General features: G+C 33.9%; 1 protein-coding gene across 1 annotated transcript; it reads right to left on the bottom strand.

The window, feature by feature from the left end:
* Positions 1-9,173: 9,173 nt before the first annotated feature.
* Positions 9,174-16,196, bottom strand: LOC123532467 (uncharacterized). The gene is made up of 3 exons (XM_053517408.1): positions 16,001-16,196; positions 14,476-15,317; positions 9,174-10,130 (listed from the first exon to the last, which is right to left on the bottom strand). Exons 1-3 carry the CDS (start codon positions 16,191-16,193, stop codon positions 9,306-9,308), a joined length of 1,860 nt encoding a protein of 619 aa, XP_053373383.1. The 5' UTR covers positions 16,194-16,196; the 3' UTR covers positions 9,174-9,305.
* Positions 16,197-23,926: the final 7,730 nt, after the last annotated feature.

Raw genomic sequence — 23,926 nt, 5'->3', positions numbered from 1 at the left:
GTAATTTGTGACGTCATAAAGAAAGATCCTGCGTAATACTTTGCTCTATGTCCTTTGTTCGAATGTAACAGTAACGATTAAAGTACTGTATCTGCTGGACTTAGAACACGTTAATGTTTAAAATCATTATGAACAAGCATACACATATACTAACATGACGTGATCATCTTTAGACTTTGTAAATAAGTACTCTATAGCCAGGTAATTTAATTGAGAATTACTCTAACTCTATTTTAACCATTATAATGCGCAGTTACATGCGTGTGATCACAACAAAATATGGAGGATAAGCATAGATTGCAGCATGTTTGAAATATACTTAGAATGCCTATCTACAAGACAGGCAAAGATTGAGATTTCTTTTTATAGCTTACAAGGACTACTTTATCATTTTATTACTTATACAATCACATAGCTTTTGTAAAGCTATAGGCATGGAATGACATGCAATATTTGCAACAGTGATGTGTATTTCGGATAGAAATTATTTTCGTCATTCTGAAGCTGTATCTTGAGAAATACCGCTAAATATATTTAACTACGATATGTGCAAACATGTTTCTGAGAAGAAGTTTGCAATAGTGGGTTATTGTTAGTGCCCCCAACTGAACAAACATGATAAAGGATCTAATAAGTATGCCCTAGTGCACCCTAGAAGAGGCAAACTGCTTCCGTTTGAATAAATTTAGGAGAGAACCTTCTAATAATCCCACAGGCTAAGATCCACCAAGCAGTTCATGAGAAGAAGGTATTTATATTTGTAGATCTAGTGACCCCTAAGAGGGGTCAAGTGCCCCCAATCGAAATTTGAGAAAGAACCTTATACTGATCTCTAAACCACGTTTGATGAAGATACATCAAGTGGTCATTTAAAGGTATATCTATGTTTAATTCTAGCAGCCTCTGAAAGGGGCCAACTGAACAATGTTGGTGAAGGACCTTATAATGATGCTACAAATCATTAAGTTTGATGAAGATCAATCAAGTGGTTCATGAAAAGGAAGCATTTAAAGGCATTTCTAATTATTTCGTTGGCTCTGATAACCCCTAAATGGGACCAATCGTTCCCATTTGAACAAAGTTGGGAGAGGACCGTATAATGATGCTACAATCATGTTTGATGAAGATCAATCCGCCAGTTCATGAGAAGAAGTAATTTAACGGTATTTCTAACTTCAGTACCCCAAAACGTATAAAATTTGGAGTGGACCTTATAATAATTATAAGAGCCTCAATCGGGGCTTTGAATTCTTCATGTGCGGAAGCCATCCAGCAGGCTTACGGAAGGTCGGTGGTTCTACCCGCCCGCTCTTGATGAAATAATGCAAGAAGGGGCAACTGGGGTCTTCCTCCATCAACAAAGCTAGAAAAGTCACCATATGACCTATAATTGTGTCGGTGCGACTTTAATCCCAACAAAAACAAAATTATAAGTACGATGCTTCAGACCAAGTTTGATGAAGATCAATTGAGCGGTTCCTGAGAAGAATTTTTTTAAAGGTCTTTCTATTTTAGCTCTAGTGGCCCCTGAAAAAGGCCATAGTGCCTACATTTGAACAAATATAGGAGAGGACATAATAATGATGCTACAAACCAATTGTGATGAAGATCGATCTAGCGGTTCATGTGAAGAGGTCGTTTTAAGGTGTTTCTAATTTTAGTTCTAGCGGCCTTTAAAAGGGGCCAAGTGCCCCCATGTCAACAAAATGAGGTGAGGACCTTATATTACTGCTACAGACGATGTTTGATGAAGATCCATTAAGGGGTTCATGAGAAAAAGTTCTTTTAATGTTTTTTTCTACTTTTTTAGCTCTGGCATCCCCTATAAGGGACCAAGGTTAACCATTTGAAGGAATTTTGGTATAATGTTGACCTGTAGTATCAGAGGAGAAGATGTTTAAGTAAAATGTTGACGCAGGACGACGGACGATGGACGCCGGGCCATCCACTTACACTAGCAGCTCACAAAGTTTAGGTGAGCTAACATAGACATGAATATAATAATGGTTGTGTTTTGTAAAAGAGAATCGGTAGGACTGAGAAAGTTTGATACAGTGTACAGTTGCATGCAGAAATTTAGAGTAATATGAAAACGGTTGTTTTTGTGAAAGAGAATATTTATTACTGAGAATATTTAGTTGCAAAGTTAATGTTATTAGGTATTGTTATAATGCTTAGTAATATGTTAAACTTTATGCCAACAGATAAAAATTATGTAGAAACTTACTCAGCGTAATGATAAGCTGGTTGTATTTGAGAAATAGAATAGTTATGACTAAAAAGATTTTAAGATTTGTTGTTCATTGTTGACAGTTATTACTGCTGTTATTGAGTAATTAAAGTTCAAAATCTTTTTGTTGTTGGGCAGCATGGTAAAGAGTTGGCAAATAAATCCACTGTTCGAAACCTCGCTTTGTGTGTGTATGTGAGGAAGCCAGCTGACATGAGGAAAGTCTGTACATATACCCAGCTGTCCACCCGTGCCAAAAACATAATCAACCTAGGATCTTTCTCCACCATGAAAAGTTGAAAGTTGCAATATGGCCTATTTGTGTCAGTTTGACTATAACTCAAGTAAAAACAAAACCAATCCTCATGGAAATTCAAAATGAGAACAGTGACTGTCATTACTGTTTAAGAGGTTATTCGAAATTCATTGCCCTGATTTTAATATAATAAATATTATTTTGCGCTATGTCCAATTTTTGTAATTTCACAGTGCTCCATCTCCCGGTAGAGCAATATACCTTTAACATAAATTTTTTGACTTTTGTCTAATTTGCTTTATTTCCAAAGTGAAAATGTATAATTGCAAAAATGTTAAAATGAATAGTAATAAAAAGCATTTATAGTCTGAATAAACTAAATGCAAGGATTATTATCGTTTTCGCCGAGAAATAAAGAAACTAGACACGAATTAAACTTTGGAAGCGATTTTCTAAAAAAGGCATTAAAGTTGTGTCGCACATATCTTGAAAAGTTTTTGACCTAGGGTCATGAAACATCATAAGAAATATTATTCTGCATGTGAAGTTGTGCTCCTGAGATTTTGTTCTGGATCTCTGTCAGTCAAACCAGAGTTATGGCCCTTAGTTTTCAAAAAATATGCGTAAATGGGAAACAAGTTTGTGTCGCATGTACCTAAAAAGTATTTGACTTAGAGTCATAAAAGATTTAGGGATTGCTATATAGCATTTGAAGTTCTGCACATGGTGTTCTGTTTCAGATTTCACTCATAGAATAAATTACATTCTTTTCATCTGTAAGAGCTTGTCCGAGTTATCCTGCTTTCACTCCTATATTTAGATTTTTGCTAAATCTAACCGAAACACGAAACATCTTAGTTTAATGTCGGAAACGATACAACGATTCTGTGGTAGAGCTCTACATTTATGTTTTGTTTAATTTGCAATCATCATCTTGCTTGTTCTGTATGTGTTTTAACTATTCCAAGCCATAATTTATAAAACAAGCACCAGATGTTGTGATCACTTTTCACTATGTGTGTATAGTTCCAGCTTTTAGATATTGTCCATCTTAAAAATGTAAAACTATCACAGAAATGCTCCTTTGGCGATCCTTCAAGAAAATGGTTCGAACTACATTTATTCATCCAAATACATGATGCCGAGGGTTCTGTGCTAATTTTCCCTGTACGTTAAATAAAAAACTCAGCTCTGAATGAATTTATTATTTGGCAGTACCACTGGATCATTTTCTTCCAAAATTGTTACCTGTCTGAGAGTTAAACTCAGTTGAATGATCCAGCTCTATGATATCTACCATGGTGCATTTCATTTTATATGTCAGAGTGTTAAAAAGGGTTTAACAAGTAAACGTTTTATAGTGAAGTATTTAGCAGTTACACAACTGTTTTTATAGCAAGCTGTAATACCTTTTTAATTCTTCTTAGTATACTGAAAAAAAGGTATCCAAAGAAATTAACCCAACTAACGTGAATGACAATTGTTCAGTACATTTTAAATTTTCATATAGTGAGTCGATGATATTTTGACTGATTCATGAGCTACCGGTCCAGTAAAAGTATTAAATATTTTCACGATAAATGTTACTTTAATTATGATTACAATTTTACTGAGTTTTAAGATATACATTATAGTATGTTCCGTGAGGCGGCTGTAAAAAGTCTCCTCGTGCCTTGACTCAGTGCTGTAATACTTTCTGGATCTTTAGGATCATGAAGTACATTCATTTTTACTACAATAGGATTTCGCTTAAGCCAGTGCTAGGGGACAAGAGGGCTGTTGCATATTTCATTTACCTCTCATGAACAGACTCATTCAAACCGACTCTACTCCCATGTTGCTAGGTTACGTTTTATGCTAACAATGAATCTTTTCACATATTTTATTACTTATTTCTTTCGACGCAAGTTCATGCCATATTTTAACTGCGTTTAAATTCATTGCAACTACCATTTGACTTTCATCTATTGCAGATGTCACTTTCATACGTTTTCTTGCCATCTTTTCTAATTAGTTTCCTCGGAGCTGTTTCGATAAAACCTTCATAAATTAAGATGCTATGACTGAGAACCATACAGTTGCCTTATCATCCTTGAAGAGACAAGATGGAAACGGGAGAAAAGGTCTAATTTGACAGTTGTTATTCCTCTCCTATTAAATTATCACCTTTAATTTAGAATATAGTTAAGCAAGAAGTATAACTAAGGAAAATATTTTGTCATGTAGAATCTACTTGTCATGTAAATACTTACTGCGATAGATAACCAGTGCAAACATCATTTTAATTAAACGCTATTACTAAAATAAAACCAGAAAGCATACATCGCAAAGTTGACACTTTTGATGTATGAATATCACATTCTTTTTGTGAAATAGCTTTTGCAGAAAAGGAGAAATGGATTGCTTTAAATATAATTGTGCCGCGCCATGAGGAAACCAACATAATGCATTTGCAACCCGCATGGATCAAGACCAGGATCCTTGCTGTTCGCTTTCAAAGCCTATTGCAATTAGAGAAACTGTAAGCGAACAGCATGGATCCTGATGCCCAAGCTGGTCAGGATCCATGCAGGTCGCAAATGCACTACGTTGGTTTTCTCATGGCACGGCTCATAAAATGAAAAACTTGATATATGATGGCAAAGCTACATGTCGCTATAAACTGGAAAAACTTTCTAATATGTAAATAACTAAATTCTTCCTGTGAAACAATGACCAAATAATACTTCCAGTATAATAACAACAATATTTAGGTATAAGATGAATGAAAATTTATTGGTATGTTACAATTACAAAACTACATAATCACTATAAACCTCAAGCACCATTCCCATATATGAAAACCGAATTTCTTTTTCTTGTGAAAACAACAACAACAACAACAACAACAAAACAAAAAACAAACAACAACAAAACAAACAAAAACTACCTCTTTACTGATAACAAGAGATATATGATATTACCTCTAAAAAAACTAAAGATAAAAGTATATTTAAGTATCAACAAAATTATTGTTAAAGTAATTGTAGATGAATATCTTTGCTGAAAAATTATTTATATGTACAGCACGTACAGTAAATTGCTCGAAGCTGGGTTGCACGCGTTACACTCGGTATACTGTCCGAAATAAAATCCCAGTGTAAACATTTCTGGCGTAATTATCATAGTAACTGTTCCAGCTCAGGATATTATTTTGATGATTTTGTAACAGTGATGACGGATATGTTTCAAATTTTATGTCCAGTATATTCAAAATTCGGAATTGAGTTAGCCAGCATAGCCAGATCAGCCAGAGTAGCCAGAGTAGCCAGAGTTCAGCCAGAGCAGCCAGAGTTCAGCCAGAGTTTAGACAGAGTAGTCAGAGAAGTCAGAACTCTGGTTACTCTGGCTAGCCAGAGTATCCAGAGTTCAGCAAGAGTATCCAGAGTTCAGCTAGAGAAGTCATAACTCTGGTTACTCTGGCTGGCCAGAGTAGCCAGAGTTCAGCCAGAGAAGTCATAACTCTGGTTACTCTGGCAGGGAAGGGAAGCCAGAGTTCATCCAGTATCCAGAACTCTGGTTACTCAGGCTGGCCACAGTAGCCAGAATTCAACCAGAGTAGGCAGAGTTTCTAGATTTTTAACATGTTCTGGCTACTTTGGCTACCCTGGCTGCTCTGGCTAATTTCACGCACATTGCTTTTCCCTGCATAGAGGTAAAAAGTGCACAATTTGCATGGGTTACTAGGTCAATAGCCAGCTAAGCATACAGTAAAGTGAAAGCGGAGTTGTCTCCATTTCTTCCAAATATTTTACCCGGGATCATTTTTTTCAGCTCAAATAACTTTTTTTTTCTGAAAATGATATCTAAAATAGTTTTTCAGCCTACATTCTTTGATGCAGTTAGCTACACATATATCTAAAATAAATAGTTCCTACTTGAAGTTTGTATTTTTAGTTACAATGTTTATATTTTGGTGTCAAGTAATAACATACTCTATAACTCTATTTGACTGAGTCTGTTCGTAAGAGGTTATGAAGTGTGCAACAACCTTCACGCCCCCACTCTTATTGTAAAGACTCCGTAATCATAAAGGACCAGGAAATAAAACAACACTGAGTCCATGTACGTGTTTTTGCGCATTTTACGGTTGAAGATTTCTCACTTAGCATTGATCCATTTATTATTAAGACGTAGAATCTCTTGTACTAAATAGCATTGTCTTTGCTATCTTTTTAGCTACTAGTATCATTTTTTTTAGTTCATTTTTGGCATTACATGTATTTCGATTACCTACACATTTTCTGTCTTTACTTGATATTTTATGTATTTATATATTTTTATTATTTATTATATTGTTACATTTTTATTGTATCAAAAACTGTACATGAGGTTGCAGTTAGATAGAAATACAAAACCTAACAGCACCTCACTCATTTCGTTTTTCTTTGTTAAAGATACCTTGAAAATAAATTCATAAACAATGAACAGTTAAACACATATACACAGATTTAGAATTTACCTATTGCTGAAATAACTCAAAGGCTGTCAGAAAATTATGTTGTCAGCATGAGAATTACACCGATTAGTTAACGATCTCGTCAAAAAGAGAGGTATTAAAGAGTTAAAGATAAAATAAAAATTTATGACAGGAAATGGTTTTAAATTTTTCATGAATTTCTGTCTGGTATGATAAATATGTTCTTAATATATATATTTGTGTCTCATTGTTTCCCCAAAGGAAAGTTTTTGTATCACTTTGTATAGAACACTCAACTAATGTACGAAATGAATATAGGGTATTTATTTACAAAATACCGGATAACAAAGTTACATTAAAGTGTACGAAAAAGTAGGAGTTATCTATATCCAGGCGATAAGAGAAACCGCCGCCACATAGTACAAAACAGTTAGAAGCTAACTAACGCTAAAAATACATATATAAAAAGACATGTTTGTATAATACAAGCGACAAGAAACTAGAGCCAAAGAAAAACCGACAATAAAGTTGAACGTCTACAGACCTAAAATACGGAGGAGATAGGGGAAGGTGGAGATAATTAAGAGAAAATAACCATTGAACTGATCCTTTCCGCATCCAAAACAAGAATGGTTTACAAGACGGCGATTGGTTTAATCGCATCACGTGACTAGGGAACTCGATTCTCATTGGCTCTACTTAATTATCTCATCCACGATGCTACCTTCCATTGCATGCGTCATAAACTTAATTGAATCATAACACATATAACTTTAATAGAAAACACAAATGGTAAACAAATACATAAATTCTTTTATATAAGTTTATATAACTTAATTGACTTGTTTGCATTTAAATTGAATGGCTTTTTTATGTATGTTAAAGAATTGTGTTATTAGTTAAGACTATCATGACATACATTGCCGCGTGAACAGTGTCCTTAGTGGTTATAACCCGACACTTACGGTTTCATAAAGCCTGTTGCCAAATCGTTGAAATACTACATTTCATTCTTGTAATTTTGCATGTAAGTATTGGTTTTCAGACACTTCAATAGTTCGTTGAAATTCGTCATCGTTATCTACGCGTATTTAAGCTCCTCGAAAATTTTTAGAGGAGAACATAACCGCCACATCACACGATCGTTTGTCCCGATAACTTAGCCTAGCCAATTTTCACCACTCGGGCTGGAATTCAGCAAAAGAGCGATGACCATATTACTAGCAAATGCCGGACGAAGTGTATATCGTGGAATTACGTCCGCGCTTGTTGGCGGTATTTTGCTCGACCCCTTGTATTAGTGATTGATATGAATTATAAAATCTCTGAAAAAATCCTGGCTTTTCTATCCCAAATTTGAGAAATACAATTATGTTTCGTTATTTATTTATTAATTTATTTTTTAATTAATTTTTTTTGTGGGTGGGGTGGGGGGGGGGGGGGGGGGATTGGGGTGAGAGGAGTGGTGATGTTCAGAGAGGCGAAATGACTAAATGGCACAGCGGCGGCTATGTTTTTAAAGTATAAAATTATTTCTGGCAATTCCAATTTTAACGTTTTGGAAGCGAGTTTCGTTTATAGTAGAAAAGTCTTTCTGCCTTTACCACTCTACACTTACATGAATCTGTTATGTCACATGCACGTTCGTGTGACCTCACTGTAGTCATGAAACTCTGCTTGTGTTTGTTTTTCTTGGCTTTTTCAGCAGTATTTCAGCTATGTAATGGCAGGCAGTTAATGTAAACCTGAATGTACTATGACCGAGTTAATTGAAAATTTCGTACGTTAATTTGAACTATAAATATCAACAAAAGCAAGGAAAGATTATACTTTCAAAACACGTCTGGAATCTGCCCGTTTTATTTTATTTTTATTTGTTTTTTTTTTTCGCATCCAGATATCGGATGTTGACACAGTTTTGGTGCAGCTCTGGTAAACATATTTGAGCCGCGCCATGAGAAAACCAACATAGTGGCTTTGCGACCAGCATAGATCCAGACCAGCCTGCGCATCCGCGCAGTCTGGTCAGGATCCATGCTGTTCGCTAACAGTGTGTCTAGTTGCAACAGGTTTTAAAAGCGAACAGCATGGATCCTGACCAGACTGTGCGGATGCGCAGGCTGGTCTGGATCCATGCTGGTCGCAAACCCACTATGTTGGTTTTCCCATGGCACGGCTCATTTTACCAATGAATGGTTCTTTCAAAGGAATGAATAAGTTTTCGACGATTCAAAGCACGAAATGTTGATACTAACCACTATCCCGGTGTATCATTTACTTTTTTTTGTTTCCTGCAACTGAACAGTTACTTTAACACTTTTATACATCAGACAGAACAGTACATATACTTTGTATTGAATTTACAAAACACGAAAAAGCAATGCTGCAGCAACAAGTCCAAGGACATAGACTGTACGAAATGCGCCTACATTCTGCATTGTGACTTTGAAGGTTTTGTACATTCCGGAGTCTTCAATGCAAATTCTAGCGCGAACTCCTTCAAACGCGCTGCTCGATATGAGTGCAAACTCGCCGTCAAACATGAAACGCTGTGTGATAATATTGTAAAGTGTTTTCTCGTCTCGGATTAGAATAAATTCAAACTGATTCAGTTCAACCTGGTCGCAAAGATAGAGCTTCGTGATCATATGCAGGTCTGTTTTAGTATTCCATCCTTGGTACACGAGGCGGTACCGCGGTTGCTCGAGATTCTCGGAAAGATTGCCGGAGACTGACATGGCTTCGGTATCATTATCTACAAAGTTAATCGTAGATGTCGGCATAAAGTTTGCTTTTAGAACAATTGTGACATTGTTATGTTTTAACAACCATTCTCTCGTCACCGTCCTGTTTATATTTTGCACGATACGCCCGGGCTCTACGGTTGATAGTTTGGTTCTAATTATGGCTAAAAAAGATGAAGTGTCTTTATCCGTAAATTCATGATATAGTGATTCAAAAATCCAGTGGTTTGGCCATGGCGATTTGAGATCAGGCAAATTCCTTGTCCAGACAGAACCAAGTGGAATCTCAAACACTTCAGTAATATTGATGATCTTTTCTGTCGAAAGTTTGATATAAACAGTATATTCCTGGTCGTACCAAAATTTGTTCGGATATGTGCATCTACCGGTTCTGTCCCGCAGCTGCCCTGATGGACAAAACACTGGTCGACATACGCTGGTCTAGATTAAACAGAAGCAAAATAATTCAATTTAAAAGGGAACCATTAAGTCCAATATTAAACGAAATGGACCAAGTAAAATTGTTTTCATGATTAATAAGCTGATGAAATTTAGTTGTTTATCATATGTTAAAATATTCATTGGTTCGCCAAAGTAGGATTTTATTAAAGGTAACAACCTAATGTACTGACACTATTTATATAAAAGGAATAGTGAAAGCGATATCATTCTTTCGGAAACAGAATTATAAAGAACTGCCATAGCTCTACTTATATGTTATTAATATCTGATAAAGTCTAACAACAATAATAAAATGTCTGATTAGTTACTATTTTGCTACGTGTAAATACGTTTATTATTTGAGCCGTGCCTTGAGAAAAAACCAACAAAGTGGCTTTGCGACCAGCATTGATCCAGACCAGCCTGCGCATCCGCGCAGTCTGGTCAAGATCCCTTCTATTCGCTTTCAAAGCCTATTGCAATTAGAGAAATCATTAGCAAACAACTTGGATCCTGACCATACTGCGCGAATGCGCAGGCTGGTCTGGATCCATACTGGTCGCAATCACAGTTTGTTGGTTTTCTCATGGCACGACTCATTTGTAAAAGCTCTTTTTAAAACAATTAAGCTGTTAAATTCAAATACCACTTAAATGGAAAAATGACGGTAATTAAACTAAAACAGAATATATCTACGGATGTGAAATGAAGCAGTACTAACTAATTGAGCAATAATATTTATTGCAGAAAAAGCACCCCAAAAATAATTATAGAAACGGTAATACTGTGTTTACTATTTGAATATTCAGCAGTGTTTACGTTGATAGTGTTACTGTTACTTAATTTGGAACATTTAGTATATTTGTGCTTATATTGTTTTTAATTAATAAATTATCCAGTTTTGTGATTGTTACTAATGCTGATATAAAATTAAAATGATTTTTACTTATCTCGGAAGAATCAAGAGTACAAACACTGAATATAATAATTGTTCGGACAATTCTTCGGACAGTGTAACCGCTACATCCCTGGTGGAAACTGACTTTTAATTTCAGTGATTTTCATACTTTTATGAAGATGTACAATATCTTTTTAAGGCAAAGAGCTATAAAAATAAATAGATCGGCAACTTGAAAGGCCTACAGAGCAAATCTCGCCAACATCCCGTGACTACTGAATGAGATCTCGTTTACCGGAAGTGACGCGTTCTCCACGCGCCATTTTGTATGCGAAAGCAAGTATTCATCGGTAAATTAATAATCACCGTATGACCACGCTTCTTTTGATGGTAAGAAACGTGTACTTTGTGTCTTAAGACTATTTCACATTAAACTAAAGTTGTTTTAGAAGCTAACATGTATTTTAAATGTAGTTTTAAAGATACAAATTGTAACTCCATGCTCGCCGATGTTTGTTTTTACTAAGATAACCTAGGTCGTTGCGGATTATCGATTTTGTACAATACCCTGTCACCAAGGTGATCTAGCAAGGTGTCAGCGATATGACAAGATTCTGTGTACATATCAGTCGCCGATGCACTTCATGATAAATGTAAGACCGCTGTATTTATTTTCAATTATATTTTCTAGCCTTTTCAAAAATATACGAGTTCGGCATTTCGCCGCTCCACGAAATATTGGGGCGGCGGGTGCCGCCCCTGCCGCCCCAGCTCCTACGTTTTTCGTCCCCAAATATTCACGTTCTGGAATACGATTTCTTCTCTGATAATTATACAAAAGCGGGATTCGGAAGATTGCAATGAAATCATATGTTGAATGCACTCCATGATCCCAAAGGACCAGAAATTCAACAACACTAAAATATGCATATTGTCATGATTATGAGGCATTTTTTTTATTAATTTACAGCTGAAAAACGACTGAATGCTGAAATTGGAGATAGTAGTAGTTTTTTTAATGGAATGAAAGATTTAATTTCATTGTAAATATTCTTTTATGGTTGCTTTTAGTTTAAGAACTATTCTGAAGTGTCTTTTATCTATGTAATGTATATGTATAATATATTCATAGCCTACTATTACCAAGATGAGATCTCATTTGAAAATAAATAGATAGATAGATAAATAAATAAAAATCACCTGTCGATGTCACAGGGATCTGAACATTGAAACCCGTTTCTGGTCAATAGCTTGAGGACCACTTGACCCAGAATGTTGAAACTTCATAGAATGATTGGACATGTTTAGTAGATGACCCCTATTGATTTTTGAATCACTTGATTAAGTTAGGGTTAGGGTTAGGGTTTAGTTACAGGAATCATAACTTTGAAAACAGTTTTCAACCAATAACTTTAGAATGATTTGACCCAGAACCTTCAATCACGATGATAGGAATTACAAAGTTGATGAGCCTTAATGTTCTGGGGTCACATGACTTAAGGGAAAGGTCACAGAGGAATGAAGATGGAAAAACTCTTTCTGGATCAATAACTTGAGAATCACTTGATCCAGAATGTTGAAATATCATAGAGTTATTGGACATGCAGAGTAGATTATTCCTGTCGATTTTGGACTCACTCAATCAAAGATCAAGGTCACAGTGGCCTGAACATGGAACACAGTTTACTTGAAAATCATTTGACCCAGAAGTTTGTTACTTCATAGGGTGACTGGACATGCCAAGTAGATAATCTCTATTGCAGCCAAACATTAGTCTCTCTTTGTCTTTCGCTCCTATCCTTTATTGACTTCTTGCCTATTACGACTATGCATTTGGGGACTAAGGAGACATGAGCGTCTTCTAATTTGAAATTTAGTTGCCCTCATTCGAAGGAGGAAGGGTATATTGTAAATATTAATGTTTGATGATAGATGTTGGTCGGTCTGTAGACAAATCAGTTTCCGGATGATAACTGGAAAACGCTTGGGCCTAGGATCATGAGATCAGGATATTTTCATGACAAACAAATGACCCCTATTGGTTTTGAGTTCATTAGGTCAAAGGTCAATATCACATTGACAGTAGAACTTTTTTGCCAGAAAACGAGATTATGATTTTGTCCAAGATCACATTTGATGCGGAGGTCATTTAAGACTGGTAAATGACCCATAATTATTAATTTAAGATCAATACGTTAAATGTTCAGTAGGCAGTGACCAAATAATTTCTGTTCCTTGTCAGTTAATTTATGAAAGTGTGCTACAAGCTCTTGTTATAACTAGAATATATATATATAAAAAAAAAAAAAAAAAAAAAAAAAAAAAAAAACATATATTTATCAATTAGTCCATGACCTTTATTCCCCTTGTTTCAGTAAAAGCAGGGTGTTTCCCATTGATTTGTTGGGAAAAAATGCTTATAATTAAAAAAAGATTTTGAGCAAATTAAACAAACCTCACAATTTTCAATAAGCACACGAGCTTTCCTAATATATCATTTTATCCCCTTTGACAGAGTAAAAGCAGAGTTTACCCCTTGATTTGGTAAAAGAAAGGTTGAAAATGCTTATTAATAAAAAAGATGTTTAACTAGAATCACCAAACTTAAGCTAACTGTTCATGCCTATTACCAGATGCTGTCAACCGCTTTCCACATCAGTCCTCTCAGTGCTTTGATTTTTTGTTTTACACACTCGTAAAACCCGAAACCGAAGTACACATATCCGATAACGATCGGATTGCCGTTATCGTGGATATGTGTACGAGGTTTCGGGTTTTACAAGTGTGTAAAAAATGAAATTTATTACTTTTGTTTCTTTTTATAGTCATTGTTTTCAAATCAGTCATATTTAAGTATAAATAAAAATAGTCCAACATCGGGAGCAGTACAAAAGTCATCCGAATGAATTTGTTTTACAAACAAAAATTCTGATAGCCAATCAAATTGAAGGAATCGGTCCAAAAAAGAAACAATCCATACTGACGTTCAAATTTCAGATCGGATGCTTGACGTCATTTGTGATGCCAGTTTCATGCATTCCGTCACGTTTAAAAGTTCTTTAACGACAATAACTTAACTCGTTCTTTTGCGGAATAATATTGCACTCCTAAAGTCGCGCAATATTTCCGCTGCCGAACTCGTGCATATTTCTCAATACAAATCTAATAACCTATAATTATTTTACGTGAATGATACACAAAGCGGGGTTTTATAGAGTAGTGTTTTAAATTACACTTAACCAAACTTTTCGTAGTGTGAATTGTACTTGTAGGAGAACACTATAACTAAACTTAAGTAATTTAGTTATGACGGATACTACATTCAGAGAGGGGTCTTTTACAACTTAAATTTGTACAGTTGCAGCCACCAGGCGAGGTAACAGTTATAAAGTTTTTATTGTTGCTTGACTTATTTCACATTAGTAACTGCTAGCATAATTCATTTACATTTACAATGCCGCATGCAACTGGAACGTCCGTTGCCTCTCCAAGGTTGTCCAGTCGGCCATTATTAATAAAATCTCCGTCAATCAGCCCGGCAAATCCGCCTTTAAAGATACGTTTACGTCCATCGTCTTGAATCTTTTTGCAAAACATCTCCTTTATAAAGAACTCAGCATTACAAATATGACAAAATACGTTGGCATACAATTTCAACTGCCGATAAGGCGATACAAACCCGCTTGTACACAAATGCATTATATTTTCCCTTGAAAGACCAGAACTTTCGGGTATTTCAAATTCAGACGACTCAGGACAGGTATCTATGAGCGATAGAAAGCATTTGAATGGGTGCATATTTTCAAAATGACCTGGAAAGATGAATCTCACAGTACAGTGATTAGGAATTGAATTTGACTCTAGCTCGAGGAGAAATTTGTTTACATCTGACCTAATATCTATAACTGTATTGCAATCAAGTACGGCATCCCAAAGTATGCCGTCAGTTACACCATCGGAAATTGCACATTTCATATTCTTATATAACTGTTTGGATTTTGCCGAGTATACGGGATACAAACTGCCCCAAGGAGCTACAATTGTATCTCCACAAGGAATATTGGATGCCAGTTCCCTAGAATCTTGATCGTTTCCAGGAACCAAGGAAACCATCTTGTATGAATGAAACCGATGTCGATCCCTTTCTGCTGGTGGTATTGTCATTGGGAACAGACAGGAAAAGCCTTTTCCAAAATTTTCCATGCGTTCTTTTCCTTGTTGATGCAATGTCTCCTCGTACGGGAAACAACATTTTCCATTTTCCGCACAGCGTGGGTCACATGAGCAACCTGAATTTTTATAAGATTGAATATTGAAATATATGCTTTCAAACTGTATCGAACTTATTATTTTATATTAACACAAACTGATTAGGTCACATTTTTTCCTACTTGGTAACTGAATGCATTTTTATATAGCTAGTTATGGTTATTTTCTAGTGTTCATAATATCAGAACACAACAAGTAAACGGCTACCTGTCTCGTTTTAATAATATATCTGTTGTACTAAGTCATTAAAGGAATGAATGTCATAGTTTTTTGTTTGACACACTTGTAAAACCCGAAACCAAAGTACACATATCCGATGGCCGTTATCGTAGATATGTGTACAAGGTTTCGGGTTGTACAAGTGTGTAAAACAAAAAAACTTTGACATTTATTACTTTTGTTTCTTTTTATAGTCATTGTTTTCAAATGATTTCAAATCTCTATACTGGCAATATAAATTAAAAGTGAAAAAAGTAGCCCAACATCGGGAGCAGCACAAAAGTTACCCGAAAAAATTTGTTTTACACACTTGTGCCAAAATTCTGTTAGCCAATCAAATTAGAGGAAACGGCCCCAAAAAGAAACAAAGTTAAATAAATTCTCCCTTCATGTTTTCTTTATTAAATAGATTACCGCTTGAATTATTTTGATGAAAGAGGGTAGTCTTCCGACTGACAATATCATCCTCAATCTGCAAACTTACCAGTACAACAAGATTCAGTTCCAGGTCTGAACACTTTCGTTTGTACTTGAGACGACTGGTTTTCAAGACACACGTTAGCGCCGGGGCAGAATTCCGCCACAATGTCTGGCAGGCGTGTCATAATGGACGAATTTTCAACCGAATTTCCTCTCCCAAAGCATGAACATGCCACAAGAAGCAACAAACGGGACATCTTCCCTCTGCATAATATAATATACCTTACAAGTAAAGATTACCTTACGTTTCTAGCCTTATGAAAAACAAGTGTTAGATTTTCTTGCAAACCGGACTGCCACTTCCGGTGAGTTTTACCCATGCCAGCCGCAAACCCAACTCCCCCCACAACCACCACCTTTTTCTTTTCATGCCAGATGACTATCGCGATGTTAATGACAACTATTGATCCATGACTTGAATTATTTTGTAAAATACGGTATGCAAAAACATATCTGTCAGAATAAAACGATATGCAAGAAAAAATATCAGTAATATGTTTACGAATCAGATAGAAATATTCATCCCCCTGTCATACGCACATGGGACAATTTAGTTGAAAATGCCTTTATTACCTTGAATTACCAAAGACGTCTATAAAATAAGCTTTTATGTGGCATTGTATTTGTTCAAACGTTCGGCAAATTAAACAATACTTGTCTCAATATTTATTTTTAAGAAAAGTCAAAGATGGTCTAAATGGACTCCTTTAAGTCCAGTGTATTATCGTTCCGACAATTTGTTGTTGTTTTTTGTTGTTGTTTTTTCAAGATTTAGGACATGATTACGGGAACTAGATATGTCGATATATATATTTTAGTGAAAAAAAACTTGTTCGTGAATATATAGAAGTTCTTAAATTGAATGGCGCTCATGCATTCCTGTTTTTATAGGGATATCACAAAATTGAAAAACAATTTCTGGCCGGCACATATCTGACAAATCTAATTTGTTCCAATAAATATAAAACACTAAAACACTGGTGATAGAATCCTATGTTAAAAATTGAAATATTAAAGAATAGATTGATTCTTTTTATGCAGTTTACGCATGTATATTGTATCGAAATCACATGCAAAGTCATAAAATGTGTATGTTCTAGTCTCCCGTAAATCTTTATAGATTGGTCATATATATGTTGTCTTAATGTTTTGGAATTATTAGAATTACAAGAGACTACGTATGTCTCTTACCATACAATGCTACATACTTAACTTTCTAAGTAAGTAATTTATTTATTTATTATAGTGACTTGTGTTATACTATACTAACAAAGTACGATTTAAATCAATCTAACTTTATTTATTAATGTATAATAGATCTCCTTTAGGATTCTTAACAAGATAAGATGAAAAAAAAAAAAAACAATTTATTTCTTTCTTTTACAATTATTTGGATAAGTAATGGCAAACAAAAATACTTCTTATAGATAAGATAGACAGTCTCAAAAATAATGAATTGATGTGAGGTCCAGCTTTGCTGAATATAAAAGCTTTCCTTTTCATATGATTATACTGATCGAGCATATTCACATTGCCAGAAATTCATAAAATGATGGTATAAAATGTAAAGATATTTTTAACTATCTAGCTTTGAGAAAAGGTGATATATTTCTTACTGTGTTGTAATCAATTGTTTGTAAAATTCAAATTATTCACATAATGATCACACTTGTCTATCAGCCGTACTGATGCGTCGATTATTCGCCAAATGGTTCAAATTTAAAGCAGCATGCCTCCAGATTTGGCTAAGAAATAATCTTTCTTTTAAATTGAAGTTTTGGTCATATTATGAACGTTAGAAATTAAGAGTATGAATTTTTGTTTCTATAATATTTTAAAAATTCCAAATCAAGGAAATAAGATGACCGCATGCCTTTATTAACGATTAAATGTGGTTAAAAACGTTGACACTATGGTGTCTACAACATCTAGAAACGTAATTTGCAACCTGGCTAAATTCATGTATTTTATTAACAAACTACGTCTTTCTTATTGATTTTCCCAAAGAGTAACTTTATTAAGATTTAACGAGAAAACATTAAGATGGCTACCATGGCAATATATTTCCCAGTTAATTTCAAAATCTGTTTTAAATTTTCTTTCAGGTTTTCAAAATTGCATAACATTTTATTTTGGTTCATATCGATTAAGACTACGTACCAACACTGTTAAATGTTTCAGATCTCACAATAGACAGGAATGCGGGAGGTCGTGGGTTCGATCCCCGGCCGCGTCATACCAAAGACGTAAAAATGGTACTACTAGCTTCCTGGCTTGATGCTCAGCATTTAGAGGATAGTGCTAGGACTGGTCAGCCCGGTCTTAGTATAATATGATTGGGTGGGGTATCATGCCACGTGTTTGCGGCGTGAAAAATTCCAGTGAGGCAGCACTATAAAGTTGGGCATTGTGCTTACTGCTAAAAGTAGACACCGTCGTTTATATGACTGAAAAATTGTTAAAGACGTTAAACCCGAACACACACGCACACGCGCGCGCGCGCGCGCGCACACACACACACACACACACACACACACACAAAAATGAAAGCATCAATAAATTGGCAAACTTACGTCTTTAAATATGCACTTAAGAACACACTTAAACCAGTGAAAATATGTGGGATCTTGTGTGCGTGTGCGTATATTAATCAATTTTTGCTGCAACATTGCAATGAAATCTTCATTTTCTACCAAAATCTGATCAATTAAGCCCATCTAATATATGCATATCTGGACAAATCGCAATATACCACATAGCTGCGACATCCATTTGACAGTCCATTTGCATATTGCAAAATCACATAAAAATCTGACTGCCGTGGCCTTGTATCACTACTCATACTAAAACGGAGTTTTACTTTACAACATGTAACCTGCCTTCTAATTTTTTCAACCAAAAATGTCATAAATACAGCAATTTTGAAATATAAAAAAACAACTAGAAATGTGTCACAGACATGGATGCCCTTCGCAACATGAGAAAGGCATTACCAACTTTTAGTAACATCTCGAAACCGATAAAGCGGGACAGATCTACCTATCATAAAAATCAATAAAACCAATAATCCGATATCATCGCTATCGGACGGATTCGTTGATTTCCGTACTAATTGTTGTTGTTGTAGTAACACGGGGGGAAAATCGATAATCAACATCTTTGGTCATTATCTGATGCATTTACAGGCGGGCGGTTTGCTAAACGATGTACTTGAATTGAATGAAGTTTTGGTAATTATTAAAGTGGAAATCAGATCAGATTCTGGGATATCCTTGCTAGAATTTAAGCAATTATAATATTTTTTGTTTCAAAATGAAGTTGATTAAGCTTTGTATTATAAATACGGAAGTCGAAAGATTATATAATACTTTATAAATTGTCAAATAAAAGTAATATTTAAAAATATGAATATGTTATCTAAAATATTTAGAAATCGTTACATTTTATACATCGAACACATAGATTTACTTTCTTTTTAATACATGAAACATCATGCTAACGTATATCTATGTACAGAAAAGAAATATTTACGCGCAAGAAACTGTCTGTAAATAAAATAAATATTCAAGAATATGAATATGTTATCTAAACATCGTATATACTTGCTCTATACAAAGAAGTATAAAATAAAATTTATTTTTATAGCTCTTTGCTCTATACGCGCTTTCTTTCACATATTATAAACATTAGAATATGAGCTTTTGATTCTAAAATATTTTCAAAATTCTAAACCACTAACGTTTTTCGAAGTTAATCGCAAAAGGTAGTAAAAGCAGCAAATTCTCATGTATTTCTATAACATAAAGTTTGTCAGTAATTAAGTTTTGAAGCCTTCATAAGAAATATAGCATTTTTTTAAGACATCTAAAAAGTCGATCTGGAAGCCGGTCGCTTTAAAGAAAAAGAAATATAGAAATAAAACTAAATACTTAACCCTTACCATGCTGAACACGATTGGTTCTTCCTTTGAAATCAGTGTAGACCATGATCAGCATGTACATCCGTGCAGACTGATCATGATCTGCACTGTCTGCCATTCAGCCAGTAACTTTTTGGTATGCACCCTTTTCATAATTATTAGTAATGTCCAAATTGAAAGATAGACAAGTTCATTATTGTAATTTAGCATGGTAAGGATTTAGTTTCTTATTTTGTGCCTAAATAGAAATATCATATTTGCGTGACATGAATAAGTACTGCTGAAAAATACTACTACCATAGTATACTTTAACTATAAATATATTGTTACAGGAAATAATCAACATTAAATAACAATAACTTCATCAATATCTCAATTTTAGAAAAGCAGACTTAACTAAGTAATAACTTAATTTTTTTCGTGAAACTTGGGCCAAGTAAATATTTACGGAACAACTCTATTAACGATGTGAATTCTAAATTTGTACTGATTCTTCCTACTGTCATACGATTTATGAAATAAGGGTAAAAATCGTAAAAACAAATTTCATGAAAGAAAGGGAAAAGACTATATAAAGACAGAAGAAAGTGAAAAACATATATTACAACGCAAAAACCATAAAACAATAAAAATAGCTCTCACTTATAATAAGTGGGGTAACATATCTTTTATGACCCGTCTTGAAACAACACTGACCGGATATTGTTTACCCCTAAGCAATATTGTAATACACAATAAAAGTCAAAGGGTAATTTTAAGATATTTGTTACAATTAAACCAAATAATAGATATCGCAATTTTTTAAAACGAATGATTGAAGAATGTACCAAAAACATGCATTAATTTAAGAATACAGAATAATATATACAAAGAATTCGGAAAGAAGCAGAATTATCAGTTCATCAAGGCTATCTTTCAAATTAAAGTTTGGTCATATTATGAATAATAGAAAATGACTTTTTTTTTTTGTTTGTTTGTTTGTTTAAAAATTATTAAAAAATCCCATATGAAGAAAAAAAGATGACCGCGTCGGAGATCAAACCCGGACCGCCACGGCAATAAAAAAGTCTCCAGATCGTTCGGCAAAAAATAATATAGGTATCTGGAAATAAATAAATTAATCATCGTTATATTTCTTAAGAATGCTTTGAAACCCAATTACTGACAGACTATATTTTACGGAAACACATGAGAATTAGTTGCTTTAAGTATATTTTGCGATGAAAATTAAAAGCATTTGTATATTTATAATTGCGAATTAAAGACTAAATCCTCCACAGTGTTATTTTAAACGACAGCGGATCTAGGTTTCGGCGTTTCTGAGTTCAACAATTAATTTGTTTTAAATTCTTCTTTTTTTGTCAGTGTGAAGTTGCCTACAATCTATAACAATTTGTACCGCCAAAGTCAGACTAGCAGACGACAATATTTTCCGTAACAGCTTACGAGTACTTACGGATAACGGCGGAAAATGCCGGAATTTTTTAAGAAATGTTCACTGTACACACTTAAATGCAAAAAGGACCAAACAAACCATTATAAAATCTAAAACAAATTGCACATAACGAAAATTTAATAATTTATCTACATTTTTAGGGGTATCGAATTTTTGATTTTTTGCGGAAAATATCTCATTTTATCTGTTATATTTGAAAAAGTCAGTTTTTTTTATCCGTTTCCTACAGAGTCTATATGAACTGAGGTGGGTCTATTTAAAGTCAAAAAGGACCAACCAAATATTAAAATATTTTTTTAAAAAAACATTCATAATATCCGGAATAAATTAAACTTTAATTTGTGGGGTATCGAATTTTTGATTTCCAAATAGAACTTTTTATATTGAAGTTTAAGTGATTTTTTCCTTCTTTGTTTATATAGGCAAATTTATCGATTTTCCAATAGATCGATGTTACTAAAAGTTGGTAATGTCACCGACATAGCACTGCTCACAAACTAAAAGAAGATTTTCAAGATTTTCTTTACAATAAATGCATAAGTCCCACAATAGCGGGAAACATCAGCAGTATGATATCATATATTTATAAACATAATGCATAATGGAAAACGGCTATATATTACATTTACAGACAATATACAAAGTGCATATAAATTCGTACAAACGTATTTCAAACTTAAAACATATCAATGTATCATCTTAAGTATGTATAACATTTTACAGTTGTAAATAATATGTTTACAATTTCGCACTGGTCTGAGTAAAAAGGTTATCAAAGTTCTAAAGAAGAGAAAAATAAGTCTTATTTGAAGTGTTGCATAATCTTGTCACAGAAAATACTTAGTTTTTCAAGTTTCTTCATAATATTAGATGTTAACAAATTGATAAATTTAAACATACTTGGTCTATACCTACAGTAATTATCTATATACTTTTTCCTTTCGGTTTCAAATGTTGGACAGACAAAAATATAATGAAATTCATCTCCTATATCTCTACAATACATGCATTTTCGGTCATGTGCCGGTATATTTTTGCCATCGCCCCAGTTCAATCGGAAGGCGATGATTTATTGTTAAAAAAAGACACAACTTTTTACTGAGATAAATAAAGAGATAGTTTATCTATGTATGGACTTCTTGAAAAGTTACTCTTAATATATTTGTAGACATTTGAATCTGACGTAATGCTGATTTCGGATCTTCAGTTTTGTATATACATATCTCTTAGCTTTTGGTACGTTGCTTTTATAAGCCATTTACTACTGTTGAAATTTTGTATATACCAGATTCCAGAGAAACCAGTCTCAGATAGATATTGCTTTACATTTTCTATCCATAATGACTTCACTATATTTTTAGATTGTAATTTCCTTAAAACAACATATACTTTTGATGAAAGTTTTGTTGTGTCTTCATTATTTATATTATCAATAAGTCTGGCCCAGTAAGCTATAACTCTACTCTTAATATCAATTTTGAGTGGTAAAACACCTGTTTCTCCATATACCATGTATGACGGAGTAGACTTTTCCATGTTAAAGATATATTTATAAAATTTAAGCTGGACTTTCTCTAAAACATCAACATTTCCAAATCCCCAAATTTCACTTCCGTACAATAAAATTGGTTTAATTGTCTTTTCAAATAGTTCAATTTGTAGATCAAACGGTAGAGCCAACGACTTGATCTTTCTTAGTAATGCAAACCTTGCTTTATTTGCTTGTTCGGCAATATTTATTTTTGATTTATAAAATGAACCACTCTTATTAAAATATATACCTAGATATTTGTATTCATTTACAATTTCAAAAACATTTTCTCCAATTGTGAATGATCTGTTACATTTTGAACGACCTCTACTGAAAACAATGACTTTAGTTTTGTTTACATTTATGCTTAACTTCCAATAACCGCAGTATTCTTTGAATTTAGTTAAGGCATTTTGAAGATCCTCTTCACTTTCACCGAAAATTACTGTGTCATCAGCGTAAAGTAGAATAAAAAGTTTTAAATAATCATGTACTCCTTCAATATCTATATCTTTAGAAACTCCATTTACATCACTATTTTGTAGAAAACTTTCAAGATCATTCAAGAAAATTGAAAATAAAAAAGGTGACAAATTTTCCCCTTGACGGAAACCGACAAGGCAATCAGAAAAAAAGGTGTACATCCATCAGAGGTTATTACTCTTGACTTGATGTTATTATAAAGACTTTGTATAACATCAAAACATTTCCCATTTATGTTCTCTTGTCTCATTTTTTGCCAGAGTCAAACTCTCCACAAAGAATCAAAAGCTTGTTTGAAATCAACGAAACAACAAAACTTTTTTTTTCCTGTTTGACTGTACAATATCAGTTAGTCTTTAAGGATAAAAATGTTATCAATGGTTGAATATTATTTCATGCGAAAGCCTGCTTGCGTTTCATGTATTAAGTTCGAACTATCTGCAAATTTCTTTAGTCTATGATTAATTATACATATGAAAAGTTTTCCGAGACAACTCAAAAGTGATATTGGGCGATAATTTTTAGGTAATTTTGGATTTCC

This window comes from Mercenaria mercenaria, chromosome 11 (assembly GCF_021730395.1).
Source record: "Mercenaria mercenaria strain notata chromosome 11, MADL_Memer_1, whole genome shotgun sequence".
NCBI classification, from domain to species: Eukaryota; Metazoa; Mollusca; class Bivalvia; order Venerida; family Veneridae; genus Mercenaria; species Mercenaria mercenaria.
Note: the sequence above shows the minus strand (reverse complement) of the source record. Positions and strands in the feature narration are given on the sequence as shown.

Bases quoted from the DNA above. Each gene is read 5' to 3' on its own strand.
- LOC123532467 (XM_053517408.1), bottom strand. From the start codon at position 16,193: ATGTCCCGTTTGTTGCTTCTTGTGGCATGTTCATGCTTTGGGAGAGGA. The intron at 15,318-16,000 runs GTAAGTTTGCAG...ATAAAAATTCAG, and splicing joins AACTGAATCTTGTTGTACTG to GTTGCTCATGTGACCCACGC. The intron at 10,131-14,475 runs GTAAATGAATTA...TGTTTAATCTAG, and splicing joins TTGCATGCGGCATTGTAAAT to ACCAGCGTATGTCGACCAGT.